The sequence below is a fragment of the Saimiri boliviensis genome, chromosome 3 (genome assembly GCF_048565385.1).
Source record: "Saimiri boliviensis isolate mSaiBol1 chromosome 3, mSaiBol1.pri, whole genome shotgun sequence".
NCBI classification, from domain to species: Eukaryota; Metazoa; Chordata; class Mammalia; order Primates; family Cebidae; genus Saimiri; species Saimiri boliviensis.
This window is the reverse complement of record NC_133451.1, coordinates 45,441,193-45,458,464: the sequence shown is the minus strand read 5'-3', so window position 1 is coordinate 45,458,464 and position 17,272 is coordinate 45,441,193. Positions and strand designations below refer to the sequence as shown.

Here is a 17,272-nt window from a genome sequence, read left to right as displayed (position 1 = left end):
CTTGAGCTATAAAATTATATTTCCCCAGCAAAACTGTACTGAAAATCTGGCCTTGATAAATGATGGTTTTTCAGACAGTGCCCCTGTTGCCTTTAGTGATGTAGATAAAGTTGTAACTCAGACTACTTGCTATGCCAGCCTCCTATAGGGTTGACATGGACTTCAATGTTTCTGGATGGCTATTCATCATAACACAATTTCATTACTATCAAGTGATAGCAAGTCTATATTAAAAACAAAGCATTGTGCAAATATTGTCTGAGTTTGAATATAATTTTCTGAATATTTTGAAGATGAAGAAAATCATTCCCATAGGAGAATGTGGATGCTTTAAAGGTGAATTTATTTGACCATCTAGGTTAGCATTCTTTCACAATGTTTTATCAGATATCTCTATATATTAACTCCACTTTCAAGGGTTAAAAGTATTCTTAAAGTGTGAAAAAGAAAAGTTATAAATTATATTGTTAATTACATTTTTCAATATTTAAACAAATGCATGCTTTGAAACCCAAAACACACATACACATGCACACATACACACAGACACATACTTATTTACATTATGGGTGAGTCATAACCTGCTGAGAGGTGAAAATATTCAGGGAAAAATATTTGGTGGTTGAAGAAGCTGGAGCTAAGTCTAAACTCTGAGGTTAAATAAAAGCTCCAGTTAACTGACTTCCTCTAATGTGGGTGAAGAGGAGCTGAAAATAACTCAAGAGTTACCTAAAGAAATCTTATTAAGGTAATTTTGACCAATTAAGAAGAGGATGTAGATGCCCCCTAGTGGGTATGAAAGCATTTTCTCTCTTCAACCACAAGTAAAACTATTCAAAAGAAATTAATGCTTAATTTTTGTCAAAAGTATTTTAGCTTTTCTGTATGGTTTTTGGTTCTATCTAAAATTTAGAGGTTACCAGAAAAGTATACCTACTCAGTAAAGAAGGACCGACAGAACAGAGTAGAAACAAAGAAAATACCTGAAAGAAGAAAGAGTGATAAGATTGTTTGGGTGTTTTTTTGTTTGTTTTGTGTTTTCTATTTAAAAAGTTAGCAATTTTGGAAGTTTGTGTATCTTGAATTTAATTTTATTGACATTAGTTTATTCTTTTAGTTTGCTCATGTTGCTATGACAAAATACTATAGACTGGCTAGCTTAAACAACAGAAATTTATTTCTCACAGTTCTGGAGGCTAGAAAGTCTAATCTGAAGGTTCCAGCAGGATTTGGGTTCTGAAGAGGGTTCCTGTAGCGACGTGCAGATAGCTGTCTTCCTACTGTGTCCCCACATGATAGAGAAAGGTGGGGATGGTGAGAAGACAAACAGAAATCTGGTATTCCTTTCTCTTTTATGAGTGTACCATTCTATGGGACAAGGCTCCATATTTATGACTTCATTTAACCTTAATCACCTCCTTAAAGTTCTTATCTGCAATATACTCACATGGAGAGTTTTGTCTTCAACATATGAATTTGGGAGAACACATTTCATTCCATAGTGATGGGTAAAACCTCTTAATGTTTGCATTCTTGAACTTTGGTATTTGTAGCCATCTCTAGTCTGGTGGGCCACATTGCCTCATTTTCTTTATTTTCTTTTTTTTAAACATTGCATTTTAGGTTTTGGGGTACATGTGAAGAACATGCAAGACTGTCGCATAGGTTCACACATGGCAGTGTGATGTGCTGCTTTCCTCCCCATCACCATCACCTATATCTGGCATTTCTCTCCATGCTATCTCTCCCCAACTCCCCACCCCCCACTGTCCCTCCCTTATTTCCCCCAACAGACCCCAGTGTGTGATGCTCCCCTCCCTGTGTCCATGTGTTCTCATTGTTCAACACCTACCTATGAGTGAGAACATGCAGTGTTTGATTTTCTGTTCTTGTGTCAGTTTGCTGAGAATAATGGTTTCCAGGTTCATCCATGTCCCTACAAAGGACACGAACTCATCGTTTTTGATGGCTACATAGTATTCCACAGTGTATATGTGCCACATTTTCCCTGTCTCATTTTCTACTTACAATTCATCTGTTGAAGAAACTCCTTTTGACTTATGTAATGAAATAAGAGTTAAAGGAAGAAGAGTGACACTACAGTGCCAGACCTATAGATTCACAGATATATTTCTTTTAAATATTCCAATATATTTAGAAAGTATGCCAGCCAAAGTGGATTGCCAATATTGTAGTGAGCCAATGCTATTGGTATGTCTTTTCATAACATAATGAGACATGAATATTCTTGTAGGTTGGGATTGCAACGGTTTCGTCAATCTGTGCTGTTTCCTTGATGACCACTTTCTAGATTTTACTGATAGTTGGTAAAGTCCCAGAAAGAAACAGTGATCTGATAGAATAGTACACGACATGTCCTTATAATATAACCCACATCTATTTTAGACAATGAAACACTTGTGGCTATAGTCTTTCTTACATGCTACCTGACATTAGGTGTAGTAGCTAGTTCAGTTAAAAGCATGTTAGCTGAGTGCCAGCTGCAAAAGAATTACTCAGTAAAAGTTAGCCATTGTTTTGGCTGTTGTTGATATTGCTACTGTTTCCTAAAGAGCTTTTTCCTATATGTCTTATGATAAGTTATAAGGTTTACTCTATTGTTAATTCTCACCCTTACTATGTATTTTTATTTTGCTATTGCATATTGTATTTGTTTCTCATTTTCACCAGCAACATGATTTCCATGACTGACTTCATCATACAGTATTCTTTCCTTCAGTGATCATTTGCTTTGCTAATTATTAGACAGGATGGCCATATTTTCATAGATGTATAATATTGTTTTCTAAAATTTTGTTTCCTGTAATTATTTATTTCTGTGATGTATCATTTTCTTTTTGAGGCAGAATCTTATTATGTTTCCTCAGCTGGTTTATTTCTATATAATATTCATTTGAATCCTACTATTTGCCAGGCATTGAGCTATGTGCCTTACATGCATTATCTTATATATTTATTAGGAGTAAGACACCATTATTAGTCCTATAGCAAAGACTTTGAGGTTTCGAGAGGCTAAATAACTTGCTTAATATCTTAAAGCTAGTAAATGACAAATTCAGTATTTGCATCCAGTTCTGTCTGATTTGGGAGCCAACATTGTAACTGTTTAGCAAGTATTTTTCAATTTCTGATCCCTACATCCCTACATCACTGTTTGAGACTTTGAGTTTTTAACTAGTCTCAGATTATTCTTATAAACACTTTGTATGACCACAATACAGCTTTTCTACATTGGATAAGAAAAGATTCAACTAGCTTAGTATCTGTATTTAGAAAAAGTGAGTGGAGTGTCCTTTGCACTCCTTTCTCTCCAGGGTTATGTCGGCGGTATTGATGAAAGCAGCTCCTGGCATGATTTCAAGTAGCATTTGAACAAGTCTGCTTAACTAAGCTGAGAACTTCTGCTCTGACTAATGAAGTCTCTAACAAAGTGATTTCCTCCACTGGAGCTTTGTATCTGCTACACAAAACATTTACAAATAAAAAGAAACACTAGGAATCAGTATGAAACAAAAGTAACCACAAAGTCATATATCTTAAAGAAATGTTAATGTTTTAAACCCTCGACTCTAAATATGTAAAGGAAAAATGAATGAATCCTTTAAGATTTCTCTTTTCTGGTAATCCCAAATGGAAAACAAAAGTTTATTCTAGTGCCTGATATTGAAAGTAATATTTCTATAGCTTATGAAAATACAAACATTGAATTAAATGGCAACATTGGGAGAAAATTAGGTACAATAAATAGGGAACTCAGCATTTTCATTTCTACATTTTGGAGCTCAACATATGATAGAATCCCTTGGTAATTATTTATAAAATATTTAGCATGTTTATTTAGAGGTGAAGTGTTAAAAATTTCTATGTGTAGCACTTTCTAAAAATGCTCTTGATAGTCCTCAGTAAATCATTACCTTGCAGTTTAGTTTTAGCTGCTCTACCATGCTTGTTTATTTCCCTATTAAATAAGATGTGTGGCTTACCCATGAAGTCCTGTTCAAGTGGCCTTGAATAAATGTCTTTACATTACTGGATTCTATTTTTTTTTTTTGTATGTGACTCACTGATATTCTGGAAGATAAACCTATTCATTATTAGTCTTGTTAGTTTTTAATTTATAAGGGTTAAATTATATTTTATTAAACTTCACTAGCTTCTCAAGCAAGCAATATGAATGTAATTGGCTGCATTCTGCAAATCTAATCTTAGTCACTTCATCTCATTGCTGCTAGAGTAATAAATTGAGATGTATTTTTTTTTTTTTTGCAGTTGATAAAAATTATTTAGAAATTGTGTCAGATCACAGTCATGATTGACGAATTGCTTGGATCTGCTCCTGTTTGCCTATCGCTGCTTTAATTTGTTGGTAATGTTTGAATCTACCACCTCACATCTCTTTTCTTGCTTCAGGCTATTGTGACTAATGACAAAGTAATTTCAAACTAAATCATTTTTTAAATTCAAATGAAGCTTAGGTGCTTTTTCTTGTTTGAAACCACTGTGCATCAGCTAAATAATGATGGAATCACTCTGACTCATTAGTTGCACCAAAATGTGAAGGCTGTGTGATTATTCTTAGTGAATCTTGTGCCTGATAGGCCAGAAGACACCTTATTCCTTTTGTGGTTTGTTATTATGGAAAATGACTCCTTTTAACAGAGTAGAACTTGAGACATAACTACAAAAAGAATTTGAATGTCATTTAACTGCTTGGCAGAGAGCAATGATTTAAGTCTCAAATCAGTCGAATTCCTCTTTCCTTTATGTAGAACATGAAATATAGAATATTAAAACTTCTAAGGCATTCTCAGTGGGACTTGGGATTGAGTCAAGATAACTTAAATGCCTTAGGGACTACCTGCAATATTCTAAAGATGTGTTCCATGGACAAAGAAATAATAAATTGGAGATCAGATAAAAGTGTTTGACACTTTCTAATTTGAAAAACGATCTTGATTCTATAGGATATCCATTTTAATGCAATTTATCAAATATGAAGTAGGTGCCTACTGTGTGTGTTAATCTACAATGATTGATAAGACAGTCTTTATTTTATTTATTTATTTATTTGAGACAGAGTTTCACTCTTGTTGCCCAGGCTGGAGGACAGTGGCTCCATCTCAGCTCACTCCAATCTCTGCCTCCAGGGTTCAAGTGATTCTCCTATCTCAGCCTCCTGAGTAGCTGGGATTACAGGCATACACCACCATGCCCGGCTAATTGTGTATGTTTGGTAGAGACAGGGTTTCACCATGTTGGTCAGACTGGTCTTGAACTCCTGACCGCAGATTATCCGTCCACCTTGAGGCCTCCCAAAGTGCTGGGATTACAGGTGTGAGCCACCACGCCCAGCCAAGACAGTCTTTATACTCTAGCTCATTACTTCTTTTAAATTTGGAATAAAAATACTTGATTTTTGTTTGCAGACAGTAATCTTTTGGGTATTATACTGCTTCCCCCATTCTCAAAAAGTCTCTTACATTGTTCCTTTTTCTAGCCACTTTAGACTGATTCTTTTTATTTTTGCTTATGCGCTCTTCTTTCTCTATGCATACTCTTCAAATCTAAGCTTTTATTTTTTTGATATTTATAACATGTCAAATAGTAGATATCATCAGAATATAGTTTTCAAACTGTCAAAAACATGACATACAAATAATGAGTGGACAGGACTCCCAAGATTTGTTCGATTATTAATTAATGAGAGAACCACTTAGGCGGTAAAGTGGGTTCAAAATCTTTTTGAGGAATGGCTTTTTATAGGCAGTTTTTAAAAAGAAAAAGTAAAATAAGACTGGTAGTTTAAATACAGAAGTGTTTAATGTCTTACAAGGCAATAAAACCATAACCTTTGGTGATGTTTTGTACTAGGCAGGAATCCACAAGTGAGTATGTTAACAGTGTTTGGGTTCTAATCAAATATTAAATAGCAAAATCAAACTCAACTAAAATATTCTAGAGATTTAATAATCCTTGAGTAGGCTTGTTAAACAATACCCTATTATGACCTTGAAAGGACATGCTGTATTTTTTTCTGATGTCCAAGTCTTGTATAATTTTCCTTAACATTATACTGACTATTTTAAATACTTGACTGACTCAAATAGGTGCAGATTGTTACTTTGTTTAAAGCCTCCTCACCATTTGTGAGTAGAGAACGTCTACAATTAGGCCAAACAGATACAAAGTAACTTGCTGTATGACTTCCAGCTACTGGCAGCCTTCTGTTCTTACTTTTCTCTACTGGAAAATGAGGTAATGGAATAAGCTGATCACTGAAATCTCTCTCAGTTTTAAAATATTGTAATTCTTTTTTTTTTTTTATTGCATTTTAGGTTTTGGGGTACATGTGATGAACATGCAAGATTGTTGCATAGGTACACACATGGCAGTGTGGTTTGCTGCCTTCCGTCCCCTCACCTGTATCTGTCATTTCTCCCCATGCTATCTCTTCCCACCTCCCCACCGTCCCGCCCCTCCCCCATTTCTCCCAAACGGACCCCAGTGTGTAGTGCTTTGAGAGTGGGATTGTGAAGAGCAAAATATCTTGGACCTTTAGCTAGTGTGTGGATTAGGCAACAGTGCCCCCTAAAGGTCCTCTGTGAGTTAGGGCAGGCCAACCTTCTGAGTATCCTAGAGTGTCTGAGGAACTTCCCCTCTCAAGGGCTTTGCAACACCTCCCATCAGGACTTTGATCTAACACATCTATGTACTACCTATTGAAACAGTTACATTGCATAACAAAAGACCAGATACTTCTGGTACACACAATAAATATTTAAATGTTCTCCAGTCTATGGATCAACTGTGAATTCTATTGATCTTGATTACACTTCCTTGGGCAGCTCATTTTCTCTTATCAGAACACTCATATACTTAGTGTCAGCTGGTTGTTGGGTGTTCTAGGATGGTCTCACTGTGATAACTGGCTATTCTCCAAATGATCTCTCAGCCTCTGGCAGGCTAGCCCAGGCTGACCTGTTCTTATGGCGGTGGTTGGCAGTGTTTCTAGAAAGAGTGTAAATAAGAACTCTTGAGGTTAAGAATTGGAAATGACAAACTATCATTTCTACCACATACTGTTGGACAAAGAAAGTCATTAGGCAGCTTATGGGAAAATAGACTCCAACTTTGGATGAATCAGGAGAGGGTAAGCTCCTGGGCATTAGTATGCAGCATGAATATGGAGGGCGTGAATATGGAGAGAAGCAATGAATTGGTGTCATTTTTGAAGCAAGTCTATTATACAGAACACAAGTCACAAGATTTTAGGACATTCCAGAAGGGTACTGGTCTAGAACCAAAGAACTTAAATGTTTTAATAGTTTGTTTTGGTGGACAGTAAAGCTACTTGAAGTCAGTTTGATTCTTTCAACTCTTGCTTTCAAAATTCATTAGACAATACCAGAGCAGTGATTGGGGCTATTTATTCTGTACTATGAAGACAGGCACTTCTAAGTACTCTACCAAATGCTGCGTGAAAGACAGTATGCAATTATCAGATATTTGAAAAAATGTATTTCTTTCCTGTTTGTCACATTTATCATTTTTACTCTTTTTTTCTCCTCTTGGGATATTCAGTATTTGGTCATAGTTTGGTTCCTGAATATATTTTACTTTTGTTGTATTTTTTTACTGTATCATGTGTGTATGTATGTTTCCTTGCCAATGATCATAGATGCTCTTTAAATTTTAAGGCACTACCTTGTTCTTTTTTATATTATTCACCATGTGTATAACATGTTAGGATCAATGATAATCAATTAATTTTTATCCTTTTCTGAAGAGAAATTTTGAAGAGATTCAAAATCTGAGGAGTAATTAGATGATATTTATAATGTTATGTGTAAAGAAAAAGTGCAGGATAATAATTGGTTCTTCAGCTTAAAAATGGATATCAATTTTGATTTCAATATTCTCCACCCAAATTTAGTGTATCATGTTAGGCTACAGTTTCTCATTATTTCAACTGCAACCTGCTTAGAAGAATACGCCAAGCTGGCCAGGTAGAGTGGTTTACGCTTGTAATACCCAGTATTTTAAGAGGCCAAGATGGAGACCGAGGAGGGTTGATCACTTGAGATCAAGGGATCAAGACCATCTGGCCAACATGGTGAAACCCCATCTCTACTAAAAATACAAATATTAGTCGGGCGTGGTGGTGAGTGCCTATAATCCCAGCTACTTGGGAGGCTGAGGCTTAAGAACTGCTTGACCCCAGAAGGTGGAGGTTGCAGTAAGCCAAGATCGTGCCACTGCACTCCAGCCTGGGGACAGAGCGAGACTCCGTCTCAAAAAAAAAAAAAAAAAAAAAAAAGGTGGGGGGAATACTCCAAGCTGACATGAATGCTTTCTGCACCTCTCAGAGTCTACATTGGCTCTGTTTTGTGAGGCTGTATTTCCTTTTCTATTCAGCAAGCTTGAAATCATAATTTATGAGACATGAATTGAACTTTAAACATGCTAGATGAGTGTACTAAGAAAGACTATTTTTATAGAGCAAACCTTTACATCTTAAGTGAGAGCTCAGTTAATTGTATATAATCTATCCACTTTATATATTAGTATCTGTGAATTGTCCTTTGAGACTGGCATCTTCCAATCACCCTTTTATGAGTTGCTCTTCTTTCTCTCTCCTCTATTTCTCCATCTTTTCACTCATCATCTGCTTTATGAAATGGTTATGGAAAGTAATTATCATCTAACCATAACATAGCTTAGAATAAACGTAGAGAGGACAAATTACTGCAAAAATATCGTAGTATATTCTAAAGAGTCAGACATGACTATTTGGGGGATCATCTGAGAAATTGCTATCCCTCATTAGCGTGGAGAATCTATAATTAACTATGTATGTAGTTATTTATTGTGACTGTCAATATTTTAAGAATTTTAGTGGTTTACTGCACAACTTTCTTCAAATATAATCTTGTTTTACAAATACAATTATTTGATGAAAACCAGTAAATTGTATTTCGATTTAATACTCTTTACTGGTTAATAGTTTAAATTCAGATATTTATGCAACTATTTGTTGATGCTGTTCATAAGTTTAATACAACCTTTTTTAAATTAACTTTTTTTGTATTTTCATTATTAATTGAGGTAAAAAATGAAATGTGTCAGGATTGTTAAATTTTATAATAATGTGTAAAATTACCTATGCCTTTTATGAAAGTAAATTCAAAGGTTTCAGAAATCAAAGTTTTTGGATTTTTTAATTTTCTTTTTGAATTGCGATAAAGTTTCAATCTTGTTGCCCAGGCTGGTGGCATGATCTAGGCTCACTGCAACTGCCACCTCCCAGCTTCAAGTGATTCTCTTTTCTCAGCTGTCCAGGTAGGTGGGATTACAGGCATGCACCACCATGCCCGGCTAATTTTTTTTTATTTTTAGTAAAGACAGGGTTTTACCACATTGGCCAGGCTGGTCTCGAACTACTAACCTCAGGTGATCCATCCACCTTGGCCTCTTAAAATGCTGGGAGTACAGGCATGAGCCACTGCACCTGGGTGGGTTTGTTGTTGTTGTTTTTGATAGTTTTTCTCTTATTGCCCAGGCAGGAGTGCAGTGGTGCCATCTCTGCTCACTGCAACCTCCATCTCCCAGGTTCAAGCAATTCTTCTGCCTCAGGCTCCTGAGTAGCTGGGATAACAGGCATGCACCACCAAGTCCGGCTAATTTTTGTATTTTTAGTAGAGACGGGGTTTCTCCATGTTGGTCAGGTTGGTCTCGTACTCCTGACCTCAGGTGATACACCCACTTTGCCCTCCCAAAGTGCTGGAATTACAGGCATGAGCCACTGTGCCTGGCCAGTTTCATTTTTAAATAAAGGAATGTTATGTAAATATGGACAATTGTTATTGTTGGTATTCTGTTGTACATGACTAGGAATAGTTCTCCCTGTTTATAAAACAAACAAATAGAAAATTTTGAAATGTATCTGACATATACAGGATATTATTTGCAATAAAACTGAACAAATAACTTGTGCATCAATGATCGTTAAGTCCTAAAGTGAAATTAAGTATAATCTCAGCTTATAGTTCTAATAACTTAGTACTCTTTCTTTCTGTAATTTAGAGTCCAATTATTTATAAGAATACACCATATTTTGAAATAGATCTTTGATTCAAAGTTTCAAATGTGTCCACATTATCTTTTAGTTATGTATTTTAAAGCTTTTTAAAATCAAGGTGACTACAGATTATTATAAAGGTTTATTTCATGGAAATCACTAATTTTAAGTATTTCAATCCTTTTAAATTTGTACAAATCTGCATAAAGTTATATAACCAATATACTTTTTCATATACCTTTTCAGAATACAAATGCCAATTTGAACATGAGAAAAAGAACAAATGCTTTGGTTCACTCCGAATCTGATGTTGGCAACAGAACTGAGGTGGGAAACCATTCAAGGAAATCTTCCACAGTTGTTCAAGAATCTTCTAAAGGCACACCTCGGTCTTACTTAGCTTCCAGTCCAAACCCATTCAGCCGTGCAAATGCAGCTGAAACCATATCTGCGGCAAGAGCACTTCCATCCACTTCTCCTTCTAGCCGAACTGGATATATGTCTCGAAAGGCTTCCATTGGATCTGTTTCTACTCGTCATGTGTTTGGATCAAGACTGCAGAGGATTAAGACCACAGTTAATACCATAGGGGCTTCTGGGAAGTTGTCAGCTACTCCTCCTCCATCGGCTCCACCACCTTCTGGATCTGGCACAAGTAAAATAGACAAATATGCCCGTATTCTCTTTCCAGTCACATTTGGGGCATTTAACATGGTTTATTGGGTTGTTTATTTATCAAAGGACACTATGGAGAAATCAGAAAGTCTAATGTAATTTTGTTGCTATACTAGTTTGCTATAAAAGACGACGAAAATGCAGAATGTCTTTTTAAATGTTTTTAAATATAAACAAATATTCTTTATTAAAAGAAAAACTCTATGTAATTTTTCCATTTAAAGATATAAGCCAGTTATTGGGAGACTTAATTGATTCCTCAGTGAAAAAGTGAACTATGTTTTTTTTTTTTTCTTTCAGAAAAAATGATTTTAAAAGAACTCGGCATTCAATTAGATAGAGTACACTCCATCCTGGAAAGTTGGGATAAGAGAAATAGAGCTATTAGAGACATGTGGTGCATATTTTTTCATTGATATTTGAAAACAGATTATGACATTTAAAAAATCTACCCCATGAATATCAACCTGCCATCCTAAATTTCCCAGTGACAATGCCCTTAACCAGAATTGTTTATTAGTTGTCATATGCAGTGACCTTTGGTGATCTTCTTAGGAATTTTAAGAAAATAAATTTTCCTGTTAAATGAAACATTGGCAAAAAGAAATGGAATAGCATAAACACTGATCAATAGAGTAAAATCTCTGCTGCATCAAGAACTAAGACATAGACCAGAGGAAATATGTTCCCTTTCTTATGTTGGCCAAACAGTAGTTAACAGTTGACTTGAAATTTTGTGCTCTAAGCCAAAGTTTAACTCATTGTATGAATTCTTTTTCATAGTAGTTCATTCAGTTATGTATTCATTTACGACATAGTTATTCAGAGCCTACTGTGTTCCAGGAACTATGCTAGAAACTGTCTCTCTAGGAAAGCTCTTGCACCTTTACCTACAATATTACTTAAAAAGTAGAACAGTCAATGCATGCCAAAGAACCATAAACTAGCAGAGGACATTGCATTCTTTAGTGAAGGGCATTTATTTAGAGTCTGACAACATATTCAAAATATTTTTTCCACCTATACTGATAGTGGATAATAGGTATATTTGTTCACATAGCCACTTTGAGATAAGTACATGTTAGTACAGCTTCAGCAATTGGTTTTCAAAATAGATGAGAAAGTGGTACAGATTGTTTTGTAAGTGAAAAGCATTGTGTACTTGAAAGTAAAAATCTGGACACTGTAAGAATTAATAGATTAACAGTCTCAAATTTGATTAGAGTCACAGAATAGAGTTTGATCTGAATCCCAGAATCATTAGATATAGTAACTCAGCACAGGCTTTTTCAGGTGCTTTCTCCAGCATAGATCTGTATATTAGCTAGTGAAATGCTAAATTTGAAGAGCTTTTGTGTCCATAGCTCTGTAATTCTGGGCAGTTTTCATGTTTGTTTTTTGGGAGTTTTGTTAAGGCTATAGAACTAAGGTGAATGTTTTAAAATTAAAAGAGTGGCAAATGAAAGGAGTAAAGAAAAAATAGCTGTGGGATGGGATGCCACTGACTCTGTTACGCAATTTATCAGGGTGTTCATGTACTGACTTCTTTCTCATTAGGTAGGCTTAACAACTTAATTGAAAATTTTGCAGCTGTCTGTGCAGCTTAATCCAGGTCTGGTTTTTGTCATATTACCTCTAGATTTTCTTCTGTGCTTCTCTCTATCTGCTTTGGACTGGATGAGTGAATGTGTTCTAGGTGTTTTAGGGAACATATTGATAGAAATGGCCACCTTGCAGACAAAACCTCTCTCTCTTTTTATTTTTTGGAAATGAAGCAACAGTAGTTAATTGGCATCAATTTTTCATTTACTACATTACCTTGTAATGATTGTTTTTGAGACCTGAAAATTGTGCAAATGCCAAATATTAATTGTAAGTCATATCTGAGAACTCTTTCCTGATTGTTTCTTTAGGTATTCCATAGAATCAACACATTTTAAGGCTGAAAGATACTGTAGAAATCACCCAGTCCAAATCCCACATTTAAAAATTTATTCTAGTAAAATTAGGCCCAGTAACATCTGTATATATGTATATATTTAATAAAGAGTACTTGTACAAAAAAGCTTATCATAAATTATTTCATGAATGTGAATAGATTTCTGGCCTTAAGGACAATGCTTAGAAATGTGGCTGGAAGCACAATTCATTCACTACATAGTTGTTCAGAGCATATTGTGTTCCAGGAACTATGCTAGAAACAGATAGTTCACTCTTCTGATGAAAAGACTGTTTTTGTTTTTTGTTTTTCTTGTTTTGTTTTGTTTTGTTTTTTGGTGAGGAACACTTACTGTTTGTACTCTTTGCTAATCTATTGGCTTATCTTAAGAAATAATTCATTTGCCTTGTTTAAAAAAATTATTCTACAAATCTTACAGAGTTTAAAGAGATAAAAAGAAATGATTTTATATTTGTAGACCAGAGATCCAGGTGAACTCATATATATATATATATATATATTTTTTACCTTTACCTATGAAGTATTAAAAATAAATCAGCTGGTCAAAAACAGGAAAGAACAAAATTAACCAAGGATTCTTAATTGTTAATTTGAAGGAAAAATTAACCAGAAAGCCTAATCATTATAAAAATAAATTATTGCATTTGCACACAATGTTAATAATAATATGGTAATAATAATATTATATTGTTTGCTTTCCTTAACTGAATTTCATCAAATTCATTCAGTGCTTTTTATTTTGGTCATCATTTCTATCTTCCCAACAACCCAGAGGTACATAAAGTACAAACACTTTTGTAAAGATCCAGTCAGGTTTCAGTATTAGAAAATCTCACAAGAATAATTAGAGGCACCCAAAGTTCTGGTTATCTGTGAATAATAATAATTTTGGCTGAGAATGGTACCTTTACATATCTCTTTTAAAGATGAAATTCAGAATAGTTTCATTCAGGACCTAGTATCTGCAGTCTAGGTTGGCCACTAACTGCTACATAATTTCGATTTCCTCTAGGCATGACTAGGTCTAAAAATATATTTACCTGATTAATCCACAGTTAAAAATGACTTGCATTTGTGCATATACATAGTACTTTGAATAATGTATATTTTAAATTGGACCTCACAAATCTTGTATTCAAGTAGGTAGAGAGTAGAGTCACCCTTTTTTTGATGATATGAGTCACAGAGAAGTTAAATGACAAAGATAAAATCACAGGGTTGGAATGAAATTTGAAAAGTCGGCCGGGCGCGGTGGCTCAAGCCTGTAATCCCAGCACTTTGGGAGGCCGAGGCGGGTGGATCACGAGGTCGAGAGATCGAGACCATCCTGGTCAACATGGTGAAACCCCATCTCTACTAAAAATACAAAAAATCAGCTGGGCATGGTAGTGCGTGCCTGTAATCCCAGCTACTTAGGAGGCTGAGGCAGGAGAATTGCCTGAACCCAGGAGGCGGAGGTTGCGGTGAGCCGAGATCGGGCCATTGCACTCCAGCCTGGGTAACAAGAGCGAAACTCCGTCTCAAAAAAAAAAAAAAAAAAAAGAAAAGTCATTTTAAAATAATCTCATCTTAACAGTGACCCCATTTCAAACAATGCATAAACAATTTATTTGTGGCTTATTTTACCCATGAACTGGTCAATTCTTCCTCGCCTAGAAAAAAATCTCCACTCTCCACATTGCTGTTTTCAATGGTCTCCTCTTCTAAATTTGTGAATAGTCTCCAGTAGAAGGCAACAGGTATGCGGATGGGTCACTTAATTTCAGGTCCTGATTGTCTTGTGGTTTTAGACAAGTCACTTAACCTCTCTAGGATGGATTCCTCATTTATAACAGGGAGGAGGTAGATTCTGTAATATCTAAGATCTTTTCAATTTTCATATTCTCTGATTCTCATAGTAAATACAAGCATACTCTTGTAATAAAAACACTGAATACTGTCCACCAAAAATAAGTGTTTATGGACAAAAATTTAGTTCTACTGCTTGATTGAGTTCATGGGTAGCTTCAAACTAAGGTTTCCTTACCCTCAAAAATATATATAATATCTCTCATTTATATTAAGTGTATTCTTCCCTAGAGAAGATTGTATTCTTTAAATACTGTAGACTCTTGGTTATTTCTCTTTTCTGGGATTTTCTGGGCTTTTATTCACTAAATGGGATCCTGCCCAGTTTAGGTACTGTGCTGATTTTTAGATATACAAAAATAAAAATAACCCCTTTCCTTGCAGGTAGTCAGAGTCTGGCAGAGAAGATAGGGTGTAACAACTGCTTCCGTAAAATAGAGCAGTGCCAAAACTAGGGTGATACTCATCTCAGGCACAAATATATATGGGGACACCAAAAATTCAATAGTCAAGATACATAATATCTAAATCAATATTTTTTAACAATCAAAATTAATGTAAAAATTTATGATGAGCAGAATACACAAATTTTAAATAAATTAATAGGATCAGCAGTAATAATATTTTCTTCTGCCTCAGGCCCGGAAATTACTCCACATAGCACTGATCTAGAGGTGGATAAAAGATGCCCATAACTTATTAATGTTGTTGAGGGAGAGGAACAAGAGTGATAGCAGAGAAGACTTCATAGACCTGATCTTAAGATAAATTCCGTAGAATGATTTGGAGTTCTTATGGTCTCCATTCCCACTTCTATGAACAAACAAACAAACAAACAAACAAAAGCATAATTTTAACACTACCTGAGGCAGAAGAGATGAAGATTTGAAAGGTCAAGGTGAACTCTAACTAGAAATTGTTAGTTCAGAGTGTTTGGAGGGAAGGGTGAATGCAGGAAAGTGAGAGTTGTTGATGTTGGAAAGAAGCAAAGCTCCTGGATTAGGGATAGTTTTGTGTAAATTACTTAAGGAATGGGATTTGATCAGGACTAGTGGCTATTTATTAAAAATCTTGAAGAATAATATGATGAAAACTAACATTCTTATTTTTCTGTTTTAGAGAAATCACCTCATTATTGTGTAAACAATGACTGGAGGGTCACAAATCTAGAGGTAGTGAGTAGTAGAACAATTGAGATCACTTATTTTTCTTTTCTCTCTTAAACTTTGTCGTCTATTCCTTCTTTTTTTAACCACATTGATGTCATTGTCATTTGTAAAAGTGATATATGACTTTTAAAGATAGACATTGTAGAAATTTAAAAACAATCTCAAAATTCTACCACCCAGAAATTATAAATATTTTATGATATTTGCATACATTTGTATAGAAGAGTAGATTGCTTGGTTAAAAGACACAATTTTATAAATGTAGAAGCCAATATAACATATGCTGCCGTTAAACAATAAAGAAATTAAATTGACTTTTATCTCAAGGTAAGATAAAAATAGGAGGGTAAAACTGAAGAAATTATTGAAATTTAGACGGTGTTTCTTTATAGAAAGAAATTTAAAGTCAGTGCTTTTTATCCCAGGCTTCACTCTTTATTTCAGGAAATTTTTCTGCAATTATGTCTAAGTAAATTTTTTTTTTTTTTAGAAATGTCAATTATATCAAATTCCTTTTGTCTCCATACAGTGGTCCCCAACTGTTTTGGCAAGAAGAACCAGTGAGTGTGGGGGGATGGTTTTCAGATGAAACTGTCCCATCTCAGATCCTCAGGCATTAGTTGATTCTCATAAGGAGCTGACAACCTCGCATGCACTCCTATGAGAATCTAATGCCGCCACTAATCTGACAGGAGACAGAGCTCAGGCAGTAATGCTCAATGGACACCATTCACCGCCTGTTGTGCCACTCAAGTCCTAACAGGCTATGGATAAGTACTGGTCAGTGATCAAGGGGTTGGGGACCCCTGCTCTATAACTATTTACAGTATTCCTTTTTAAAATGTACTTTAAGTTCTGGGGTACATGGGCAGAGCATGCGTGTTTGTTACATAGGTATACACGTACCACGTTGGTTTGCTGCACTCATCAACCCAACATATACATTAGATATTTCTCTCAGTGCTATCTCTCCCCAAGCCTCCCAACCCACAACAGGCCCCAGTGTGTGATGTTCCCATCCCTGTGTCCACGTGTTCTCATTCTTCAACTCCCACTTATGAGTGAGAACATGTGGTGTTTGTTTTTCTGTTCTTGTGTTAGTTTGTTGAGAATGATGGTTTCCAGCTTCATCCATGTCACTTCGAAGGACATGAACTCATCCTTTTTATGGCTGCATAGTATTCCATGATGTATATACACTAAGATAAAGAAAATGCCACATTTTCTTTATCCAGTCTATCATTGGTGGGCATTTGGGTTAGTTCGAAGTCAAGGATCTAGAACTAGAACTAGAAATACTATTTCATGCAGCAATCCCATTACTGGGTCCATACCCAAAAGATTATAAGTTATTCTACTATTTACATTATTATTTATAATCACTTTGATATCTATAAAATTTTTGTTAACTTTTGTCGACCATAACCCTAGAAGTTTTTAGTTGCGATTATTCTATTTTGCAACTTCTAATGTATTTTTCAACTTCATAATGGTTTATTTTGTTTTCCATTGCTTTCTTGA

The 17,272-nt window shown here is 35.2% G+C and overlaps 1 protein-coding gene across 1 annotated transcript in view; it reads left to right on the top strand.

Moving 5' to 3' along the window:
• The window catches only part of GABRA4 (gamma-aminobutyric acid type A receptor subunit alpha4), a 71,589-nt gene extending 54,901 nt beyond the window's left edge, over window positions 1-16,688 (top strand). The window contains exon 9 of the mRNA XM_003933652.4: window positions 10,346-16,688. Coding sequence (XP_003933701.1) covers window positions 10,346-10,873 — 528 coding nt within the window. The 3' untranslated portion in view covers window positions 10,874-16,688. The remainder of the gene's footprint in view (window positions 1-10,345) is intronic.
• The last annotated feature ends 584 nt before the right edge of the window (window positions 16,689-17,272 follow it).